The sequence below is a fragment of the Egretta garzetta genome, unplaced genomic scaffold (assembly GCF_000687185.1).
Source record: "Egretta garzetta isolate BGI_Z169 unplaced genomic scaffold, ASM68718v1 scaffold260, whole genome shotgun sequence".
Taxonomy (NCBI): domain Eukaryota; kingdom Metazoa; phylum Chordata; class Aves; order Pelecaniformes; family Ardeidae; genus Egretta; species Egretta garzetta.
Window position 1 is genome coordinate 2,685,468 of NW_009258662.1, and position 11,281 is coordinate 2,696,748.

At 44.8% G+C, this 11,281-nt stretch overlaps 1 protein-coding gene across 13 annotated transcripts in view; it reads left to right on the plus strand.

The window, feature by feature from the left end:
* The window catches only part of LOC118453339, a 122,745-nt gene that overhangs the window by 107,270 nt on the left and 4,194 nt on the right, over positions 1 to 11,281 (plus strand). For 5 of the 13 annotated variants that reach the window (XR_004843268.1, XR_004843265.1, XR_004843263.1 and 2 more), the window contains one exon: positions 7,557 to 8,831. Coding sequence is in view for 4 of the 13 variants with exons in the window: in XM_035903852.1 (XP_035759745.1) it covers positions 4,215 to 4,390; positions 5,530 to 5,716; positions 5,940 to 6,024; positions 6,493 to 6,567 (523 nt within the window). In the remaining 9 variants the exon portion in view is untranslated. The other 8 variants (XR_004843262.1, XR_004843261.1, XM_035903852.1 and 5 more) reach the window with 8 other exon arrangements.

Sequence of the window (11,281 nt, forward strand, 5' to 3'; positions counted from 1 at the left end):
GAGAAGTCTGCGAGGTCAATGAGCTTGGTATGTGTGATGGGTCTCCTCACCGCTTTGCCAAATGCGGTGGGAACCGTAGTCTGGAGCTCCCAGTTTATCTCGTTCCTTTGCTTTCTGCTGCTCATTAAAAGACAGAATTCAAATCTCAGTGGTGTGAGATGGTAGGGCTGTCTGAAAGGGTTTTCATTCTGTGGCTTCCCAGATTTTTGTTCAGGCAAAAGGAGCAGAAGTTTTCCTGAAGTAAGCCACGCTTTCGCAGTAAAAACACTGAACTCGGGTCACCTTACGCCGACTTTATTCAGTCCGTCCTTTGCTATCTGTAACATGAGGATGACAAGTGCACCTTAAAGGATTGTTCTGAAAACTATGGTAGTTTGTAAGCATTGCTGCAGTCTTACCAGAATATACGTCAAATACAAATATTCTCAAATTTGTTCATCTCTCAGGGTTGAGTTCAGTATCGTGTTCTGCTGTGGGGTTTTTTTTCCTTCTGTTTTTAAAAATGTGGGACTGTTCTCACATTTGCTGTGTATGTTCTCCATATCTGAGTTACCATACAAGATACTCTGCGTGCTGACGGTGGGTACAAAAAGATGTTTGTAGGGTTTAGTTTCTGAAAATCGCAGGTATCGTGTTGGGTAGGAAGGTAAGTCTGTATTAGCAATGAGTTCAAGCTTCTCAATCCTGAACAGAAACACAGGAGACTGAGTCTTGTGTCTCATTCTCACAAACTACTGTAGAAATTGTGGCCTTCCCAAGTATTCCTTGAATCATCCAACTGTATGTTACATAGTTTGACTCCCAGATTTCAAAATGGGATCAATGCCCAGAGAGGTGGTGGAGGCCCCATCCCTGGGAACATTCCAGGCCAGGTTGGACGGGGCTCTGAGCAACCTGATCTGGTTAAAGGTGTCCCTGCTCCTGCAGGGGGGTTGGGCTGGGTGACCTCTAGGGGTCCCTTCCAACCCAAAACATTCTATGATTCTATAAGAACCTGTTGCCTGCTGACATCAAAGGCGCTCCAGAAATACAGCTACCTGCTTCTGTTCAGAAGAGGTACGGAGTGATTTCTTAACACGAGCCTGCCCCGAAGCAAGCGTGAAACAAAGCTGTATCCCCCAATTTGGGCTGAACACCATGTTGCCCTACAGAGGACCGTTTTTCAAGCGCAGTAGAAAGGGTAAGCGTGGCTGCTGCAGCAGCAGATGCAAAGCCCTGCTGTGGGAGAGCAGGGTTTGTTCTTGCCTTTCACATCTTTATGGCTTCCCGCGCTGCACCACCCTGCTTTTCGGCTGCGGGCACGGAGGGAGTTTGGCACGAAGACAGGAGACCTACCGAGCACTGCCGGGCAGCGGCAAGCATGGCACAGCTCCTTCTCCTGTGCCAGGCGACCTTCTGATGGCGGACTTTCGGGGGCATACGTTTCACGCGGGCACAGCTAGCTCTTAATTTAAAAAATATAACAAGCTGAAACTACCCTGGGGCAAAAATAAATGACTGCAAGAATACCAGAGGATTGAGCAACATGCTAAAGACATGTTGTTTCCTTTAAGGATTCTGACTATAAATGACGTCACGTAGATAGTTTGGATGTTTGTGAGCACTACAGGGCTTGGAAAGGGAAAGCAAATCGGAAAAACACTGGGAAGCTGAACAATTTGTTTTGTTTTATGACTCCCTGGTAGTTTAATGAGGGAGCTATTACTCATGCACTGTCACTGCACATCTAGAAAATTCCTTTGGGTTTAAAAACTGGCAGGAAAAAGTAGTTTCCTAAAAACCACTGAATTAATGAGATAAAGCCCGTTGCTCAGGAGTCCCGAACAGGAAGGGTCAGAGGCGGAGTTGTGCAGGACTCAACGGTGTTTTGGAAACCTTCTCCGCAGGGTGTTTGAAAGAGCAGGTAGTGCTGGTGGGAATTCAGGGAAGTGATGCAGGAGACGTGCTCAGCATCTCTTTTCTAGGATGCGGCACTATGGATTGGGGGAGAAAAAAGACTGGTTTGATGGGGGCATTGTAGCCAATCCCCTCCATTCCCTTGCATCCAGAAATATCTGGGACTGGGGTATCTCCTAAAGAGATGAGATTTAAAGTTTTTCTTACTCATGGGCAGTGGTACAAGGCAATGTATTGGTAATATTGGCACTTGAAGTGGGGGAGATATACTTAAGGAAAAGAAAAATACTACTTCTTGGGTGGGCTTCATTACACAGATTAAAATTAACTTCCACAGTTTCATAATCTGTATTCCCATGTCTGTCGGACTTCGGACGTTCTGCTTTGTGTCTGCATTATTTTATAGGTCTGTACTTCACAGTTTGCGTATGTACTTCAGTTATTTCAGTTCTTTTAACCTTTCCTTAACCTCTCTTAACCTTTCCTCACCTTAACTGGAAACGTAATAGAATTTTTACGGCCCTTGAAAGCAGGATGAGTGCTGTTTCCGTTTGGTGTTTCAAAGAGTACAGTAAAGAGAGGACTGCCCCAGTCTGGAAGTGCAAGTGAATATATTCCTCACCAACCCCCTGACACAACTACTTTCTCATAGCGTAAGTTACTGTAATTTCTTTTGCAAAAAAGGCAGATAAAGCAGGGGGTTAGGAAGGAAACCAGTAAGGAGTCTAAAAATGTGTGATCTAATGATTAGTAGTAGAATTAACAAGCCACTGTAACAGTTCCACTACAGTTTGTCTTCAACTACAGTACCTCAAACATAAGCGTAGTCATTCCTTGTCTTATTTCAGCTCTGTGCTGTACCCTGAATCGATTCTGTCTTCTCTCTCTGTTACTATCCTTGTAAGCGTTTCCAAAATTCTTTTAATTATTAATTTCCCCCCCCCCCCACTGTAGTTCAATTTTCCATGGAAATACAGAAGTAGAACAGAAGAGGGTTTGTATTTTAAGGTTCAGATCAAAGAGATGCTTAGCTGTGCCCTGTTGTACATGCAGCATACGCTCTCTTTTGAAATACCCAGTACTGAACTGGTTTTGATTTTTTATTATTATTTTATTTTATTTTATTTTTTTTTAAGCACATAGATGTTGGATTTTTGCCCTTGGGTGTGGAACTCACTGCCTGGGCCAGCATTAGGAAATGCTTCCTACATCTGCTGTGAAAAAGTGTTGGATCACAGAGCCGAGCTCAGTTTTCGGCGGAATGGGAATGGGACAGAACGAGACTGAAAAGGCTGGGGAAAACACTTCTGCTATTATGGAGATGGCAGGGGTGTGGACGCGATGTAATTCTCATTATTTCAGAATCAACATAACCAGCGTAGAGGGAGACACCTCAGAGGGACCTCGTTTGTGGTGCATTAGCCCGGGGCTTGGGCATCGGTCATTCTGAGGGTGTTCATACATGGCAGCGAGCGCGGGGAAGCTTGGGTTAGCTCTGATGGAGCCTGTTTGGGTACCAGGAGTAGGCGACCATTGCAGAGGGGCGGCCAGCCTTGCCGGTTGGATCCACACTGCTTCGCTTTTCCAGGGTGGTGTGAAGCTGGAGGCTGAGAAGACGTGAAAAGGGCTTCTGCTTTCTGGGTGAGTGCTTCAGTGGCCAGACTCCAGCAAAGGTAGTGAGCACCAGTGCTCCCATGCAGTCTTGTTCTGGAAAGAGCGCTGGTGGTGGTGTGGATTTTGGTGGGTTTTGGGCTCTTTCAGGGAACTTGCATGGTGTTGAGGCTGCTTCTTGCCTAAATGGATTACAGCTGAGTCTAGGTGAGAAGCAGGTTCCCTCTCTCCAAGAGGGACGCCTTTGATGATGAACAGCAGGTAACAGTAGGCTCTCATATGGCGTGTGTTGATGCCCAAGCGGCTACTGAGCAGAGAGTTTCATCACTCCAGACTCCAGGCACCTAAATTCTGCCAAAACTTAGGCAAAACAAAGACAAGCCATGTGGCTGACATCTGCAGCTTCCCAGTCTCGTGGCAAGGGGCACTCATCGGGCATCCGTCTGCAGAGACAGCAGCGTCCTGCTGCTCCGTGCTGCGTCACCCACTGAGCAGAAAGGCTGGGCTCCCCGAAGCTCCAGTCGTCTGTGTTTTGCGCCGATACAAGAAAAATTTTTTTGACTTGTTATTGATAGAAATCTAACTTAATTTTCCGGTTAATGAGGGCTTAATAGTAGTCTGTTAACGTCATCACGGTTCAGCTGATTTCCCTTCTTGGCTAAGCGTGTGTCCTTTGCTTTTTTTTTTTTTCCTCTCCGTGCCAAAAGGAAGCAGCTAAAAGAGTCAGCGTTGCTGAGGGGCAGAGCGTATCTAGGAGGGTGCTGCTCCCATTTAGCGCTGGTGCCCGTGCAGTTCTGCGCGTGCTGCCCAACACCACCGTCCCACACCTGCTCAGAGCTCTTCTCCTGGCTCCTGCTTTACCCGTGGACTTCGGCATGCAGATGTATGTATGTACTGCCTTCAAACGACCACCGGGTTTTACATTTTTAAAAACTCTTCTTTTTTTTCTTAAGCCTTATTTTGTCAGGACCCTTGCAGCTGGCGTTACATAGCGCACACACCTACCCAGTTATCACTTCGACCATTTCATCATCTTCAGCTTCATAGTTGCTACAGTAGACAGTTGTGTGGATAACCTTGAATGAGTTTCCTTGGCAGGTATTAAAACCACAAGGAAATCCAAAGTAGCTCCATGAAAAAGGCATTTCTTGATGAAACTATTTGCAGGAGACTGAAATGGGGAATACAAAATGAAAACCCAGATCAGCAGGAGGAAAATGGCTGTGGGGACACCAGCGTGGGTTCCTGCACCCATCATCATGGACCTGTTTTAACCACGAAGCAGCTAATGCAGAGAGGTCAGCCCTGCTGAGCAGGGAACGGACCCTGCTGGCAGATGCTTACTGCTATTTATGTTGTGCATTATCACAGCGAGCTTTGCATCTCTGTTGCGATTTTGATTTCTGACTTTAGGTTCCCCATTTCTCATCGTGTCTAATAAATTAAATTGAATTTGCAAAATATTACAAAGTGACATTAGGATGCGCCTGTTAACAGAGTAGAATAAATTAATTGCACGCCGTGAACTAACTGAACTCCTTCACTAATTGATGGATTAATTTAATCATGTCTGCTACAAATAGGAGAACTGGAACACTGGTGGAATAAAGAGCTAACTCTCCTCTTCACTAAGTCATTAGGGTTTCTTCAGGTTTAGTTTTCCTTAGTCTAGTAATGGCTGCATATTTAGAAGGGGGAAGTTACACCAGTCATTTGCAAGTTGGGGTTCTCCTCTGTGATTCTGTCCTACACCACTTCCAGGCTGACATCTGCCTCTTGGATTCATTTGAAACTTTGACGTTTCCAGCTGCTTTTTCCTAGCCAAATATTAGCACTAGTTCTTCATCCTTACCTTTTTTCACTGATTAAACATTCAATACCATTAATCATGTTGTCCAGCTCAAAATTCCATCCTGACGGGATGTCTATAATTCTGGGGGGTTTTGTGATCTTTGTTAATCATATTCTTAATGTACACAACGACATTCTCTCCATGCACAATCTGCATCTTCTCTCTTCCAGATTTCCTCTGCAAACATCTATTTGACTACTGCCTCTGTGCAGTCAAGTTCCAGGTCTGCACCTCCGTCCATTGTTTTATTTCTCTCCTGAGATGTTTGCCTGACTTGCGCCCATGTGAACTGAGAGCAATCAGCTGCAGCTCACTACAGTTTCAACAGAAGGGAGCTTTTTCCCATGCCAACCCTCTGTAAATGCCATAAAAATACCTTTTTATTTAAGCCTCTATTTTAAAGCTATACCTTCCTGTGATGCCTAGAGTACATAGGCCATCGGGCTCTTAATCTGCCTTTATATCAGCTTTTACTGTCTCACTATTCTTTATGCTTCTTTTTTTTTAATGTCTCTTCATTCTTCCTAACCTCAGGCAGTAAACTAGAAACCAAACTCCTTTTGTTCTGTTTTATATGAAGCTCCCAGACCGGTGCTTGGTCCATGACAGGGACTCTGCCCTGCGACAGCAGCTTTCCAGTGCCTCCCTTGGAAATCACTGGGAAGGTGAATACCTGCATAGCTTCAAGATCTACACAAACTGAGGTCCTTGGGTCCCAAAGAAAATCAGACTAGAAACAGAACTTCAGCCTTCCTTGCTTTAATGCTCAAATTATGAGATACCGACCTCATTTAGAATGATAGAATGGTTTGGGTTGGAAGGGACCCCTAGAGGTCACCCAGTCCAACCCCCCTGCAGGAACAGGGACACCTTTAACCAGGTCAGGTTGCTCACAGCCCCATCCAACCTGGTCTTGAATGTTCCCAGGGATGGGGCCTCCACCACCTCCCTGGGCAACCCCTGCCAGGGTTTCTCTGGGCCCCCTTTAGGTACTGAAAGGCCGCAATCAGCTCTGCCCGCAGCCTTCTCTTCTCCAGGCTGAACACCCCCAACTCTCCCAGCCTGGCCTCACAGCAGAGGGGCTCCAGCCCTCGGATCATTTTAGTAGCCCTCCTCTGGCCCCGCTCCAACAGGTCCATGTCCTTCTTGTGCTGAGGGCTCCAGAGCTGGACGCAGGGCTCCAGGGGAGGTCTCACCGAGCAGAGTAAAGGGGCAGAATTTACCGCTTCGAAAGATGGAGCCAATTACAGGGAGGAGACTGAAAAGATCACAAGTAAGCTGCAGCAAAATGCATATGTGTATGTTAGGTTTTTCTGATAGATAGGGACGTTATTTTTCTAATGTGACTAAAGTTGCTCAATAGCTGTAGGAGATAAAAGCAAAAACTACTCCGCAAAACAAAATTCTTTTCAAAATCCGACAGCCACTTTTCCCCATCTCTTGCTTGGCTGTGTTTAATATGTGGAGCATCATGTTGTGGTCCGCTAATTAGCTCTATAATTTTCATGGCGTATGCCAGCATCAGTGTTTATTATTGAAGCACAATGTCTGTTTTTATCCTGATGATGCGTTTTGTCCTGTAACAGTAGTCAAATGCACGAACTGAGTAGTAAAAGGGCTTCAGGAGTTAAGGATCAGTAAATACTCAAAGCTGTGTGTGGTCGGGTGGATGTAATCAATTCCAGTGCTGCCAGATGCTGGCTGGTTGATCCAGATGACAGAGAAGCATCCTTCTTCGGCATGCAGTGAAGATCCCTCATCTCTTCCAGTCTCTAGCACGACTTACAGGCCATTAAGCAATCCCTAAAACCTTTAGGTAAATCTGTCATCCCTCTTTCTTCAAAGCCAGAAGAAACAAAGCTCTTTAATTAGGTTGGCATAGCCTGGCCTAACCGAAAAGATGCAGAAATGGGGAGGGGAACGTGTAACCGCCGAGTGGTTGTGTTTCTTCTGCTGGTCGAGGAGATGGGCAGTTCCTGGAGGGTCCGCGCTGTCCGTGGCTCTGGGATGCTGCAGTGATGGGAAGTGTTGGCTGGCTGTGTTCCTGTTTCATTCTGTAAGAAAATGAGGTAATCCGAAGTGGAACCAAACTGGTTAAAAGGGTACCGTAGCCATGTGACCTTTTTCTGCTTTTATAAGGGGAAGCTAAAGTAGAAATGCAAACACTGATTTAAATAAACCATTTTCTAAATTCCAGGTGCTGATCTCATGAGAGCGCCTTGCATATGCCAAAAGAAGAACGTGTTGTTTGGGGGAAAACCTATTTATAAATACATACAAACTGAAAGGTAAATAATTTCTGTTTCCAGTAAATGGATAGAATATGCTCTCTGCATTGGTTATGTTTCCTGCTGTGACGTATGTAGCGTAAATATATCTGGTATATATTGTGTTTGCCAGTGTGCAGGAAGCGGATATCTTTAAAAATTCAATTTCTGGTTCTTTGCTTCTTCAGCATAACAAAGAAGGGTTGAAAGGTGGCTTGTTTTGCTCTGAAAATATTTCTGGCTTGGGTTTGGGGTTTTTTTGCGGTGTCATACGTGATGGGAGGAGTAAAGAATATTTGTCTTCAGCTAAAAGATCCTCTGCAGTCTGTTTGTCAGGCGTGGGAATTCAGCTGGGATTAAAAACAATCACACTTGGAGCGGTCTGATTGAATTTCCTATCCCTCCTAATTGCTATCAGTTTTTTTCCGTGTGATGACACTAATTTCACTTCCTCTTCAGTAATCGTGGAATCTTTCAAAGTAGTCAGAATTTGAGTTTGTAGGGTTCTTTTCCTGCTATAATACAGAAAAATAAATGTTTTTGTGCGTGTTTATTTTTATTTTTAAAAGCTACGTAAGAGCAATTCTTTCCAGGTCACCTTTTACCCTTGAACAGCCAAACTAGCACCATCATTTACATAGCGATGTAAAGGAATCCAGTGCTGAAGGTAAGCAGAGGGGCAGAGGAGAGCTACAAGCGCCTGGTTTTAAGAGCTCACTTCGTAGTGCCATAAGTGGATGCGATACAATGCGCGGCACAAGAATATAAACGGTAGGTGTAGTTTTTGAGTGCTTCATGACAGGGGCATTTCTGTTCAGCGCTGGGATTAGCACTTCTATTGAAACTTACATAACAGCTACGTTGCCAGGGTGGTTTCTAAAAATGATGCTCATCGCTTTCCAGATTCCGAAAGCTTTAAGACAGAAGAAATATTTTAAACTGAAGATTATTATTTTTTTTTTTTCCCCCCTGATGATCATCGTATTTTCTCCCAGATCCCAATGAGATACTTCTGCATACGTAAGACAGCAGTGGGGATGGAAGAAAAAAGTTCTTATAACGTAAAGACACGGGCAAGAAGCAGTGAGTTTTGTTGTGGGTAACTTTGGTAACATTGCCTTTGTTGATATATCTTAGAATCCCAGCATGGCAGGAGTTGGAAGGGACTTCTGGAGATCACCCAGTCCAACCCCCCCCCGCTAGAGCAGGGTCACCCAGAGCGGGGTGCACAGGACATCATCCAGGTGGGCTTTGAGTATCTCCAGAGAAGGAGACTCCACCACCCTCCTGGGCAGCCTTGTTCCAGTGCTCTGTCACCTAGGGAACAACAGGGAATTGTGTTGTTCATTATGGTTGTCCCATCTGATTTCTAAAGTACAACATCTGCCACTTCTGTCCAGCAAATCATGATGCCTGTGGGGTAAACCCCCCCTATATTCCTGTCTCTGTTGCCCCAAAGATTGCTGTTCGACAGAAGAGCAGTCAGCTGCTATGGTGATGGCACAAGATGGGAACATGGACAGAAATAGAGTGGTGAGGCTGAAGCCAGACTATTCCTGCTTCCTTACCATTTCAGTAGCCCTTCTGAAGATGGTGGTGACTGATGTCAAGGGGTTAACGAGTTATTTCGCTGTTTTCTGACTCAAATTCCTGCAAACAAGGCAAAATAATACTCAGGCAAAAAGGAGAGCGAGATACTAAAATTGATCGTGTTTGTACAGGACTGCATATAATTCCCTGCAGTACAGCTTGTGCCCGTTGTGCTTGAATTTGGATGCAGAGAAATCTCCCTCCTCCCATACAAATTGAAGTCAGTTTTCAGTAATGCATAATTCATACATACCAAAGCTTTTGTCACAAAAACATTGCACTGTTTTTCCCTTAGCTCAATAAGCCTGCTTTTGTATTTTTAGGATTTCTGTTCCCTAATAATCTCCCAAATCAGCCTGAAGAGATTTCAAAACAGAATTCAGAGTAAATCTGAGACAACTTTGAGAATATTGCTCTACGTAGTAAGTGATTCTCTGGCACCTGCTATTTACAGATCCTTCCTCCACAAAGAATTACTTCCCCATGGCATGGGGGCACACCACTGCCATGGAGTCAGTGTGTGGGTGGACTGGAGCTCAGGGTAGGCTATCAGGAGGTTTGTAGAACCAATTTAGATACCTCTTACAAGGAGCATCCACGTGCATGCTGCTGTATGAAACAGAGACGGCGATTTCTTTTGATGAATTTTGAAGCTCCTCCAGTCAAAAATGACCCCTTCCATAGGGAACATGATTCGTTTATTCTAGCGATGGGGGTTAGCAGTAAACCTTGATGGCCTGAGACCTTATTGCCCTCTACAGCTGCCTGACAGGAGGCTGTAGCGAGGTGGGGGTCGGTCTCTTCTCCCTGGTAATGGACGATAGGATGAGGGGGAATGGCCTCAAGTTGCACCAGGGGAGGTTTAGGTTGGACATCAGGAAAAAAAATTTCAGTGAAAGAGTTGTCAGGCATTGGAATGGGCTGCCCAGGGAAGTGGTTGAGTCCCCATCCCTGGGGGTATTTAAAAGCCAGGCAGACGAGGTGCTTAGGGACAGGGTTTAGTGGTAGGATGGCAGGGTTAGAGTAACAGTTGGACTTGATGACATTAAAGGTCTTTTCCAACCTAAACGATTCTATGACTCTATGATTCTAAGTACACCCACGTAAGGTCAGGTTTTGAGGAGCAGTAACTTGTCTAAAAGCCCATGTAAGAGGCTGGAGGAAGAGCAGAATGATTATGAAGCTGCATTTCAATTTATCTTTTTGAAGAACAACACAGAGGGGGGACTAATTCGAACAGCTTCTCATATTTTTATTTTTCCAGATTCTGAGGGCAGATCTGAATAACGAATTACTTCAAAAATACACACCGAAAATTGTACATGGCGGAAGGTGTTTTTTCTGAGGTATAGCACATCTGTGTCCCTCCTCCTGTCAGCTGATAACTGCAGATACCTTGCAGCATCAGCCATCAGACCTTTCTGTAGGAAGCTTTGAGAAGCTTCTGAAATCAAAAAGATGAATGTATTGTACATACGTACCAGGTAGGGATGTTTCAGTAGTGGAAAATACCGGTTTTTATTTGAGGGCTGTTTGCTTGTTCCAGGGGAATGCTCACCAGATCACTTACTTGGTAGCTCTCTTCAGTACAGCTAACCAGAGCACAGGAAGGAAGGAGAGGGATGTGAAATACTGACCATTACTGTCAAAATTCTCTGTACTGATGACAGGATCAGTATAGGGAATTTCGACCTTAGTGGTCTATTATGTCATTAATTTCCTCCCCCAAATGCTTTGTCTTCTTACATGTCTATGTCAAGCCAGTGCAGACCGTCCGGTCATACTAAATTCCAGCTGCAGAGGCTTTGATTGTTTCTTGCACATTGCCAATTTTAAGATAACAAAATTGTTAAGCAAGAAAAATATAAGTTGAAAAACTTAGGCAGCAGGCCAGTGGGGAAAGCTGGACCTTGTATAAAAAAAACTCGTAAAACTTGAGTAAGAACCTCAGTTTGGTGTATTGATTTTCTTGTTAAAGTTCAAGAACCGTGTTTCATTTCAGGCTGAAACTCATCTGAACTCCTCGTGACCAGCTGAGCAAGGGAGATGGGATTTGATGCTATCC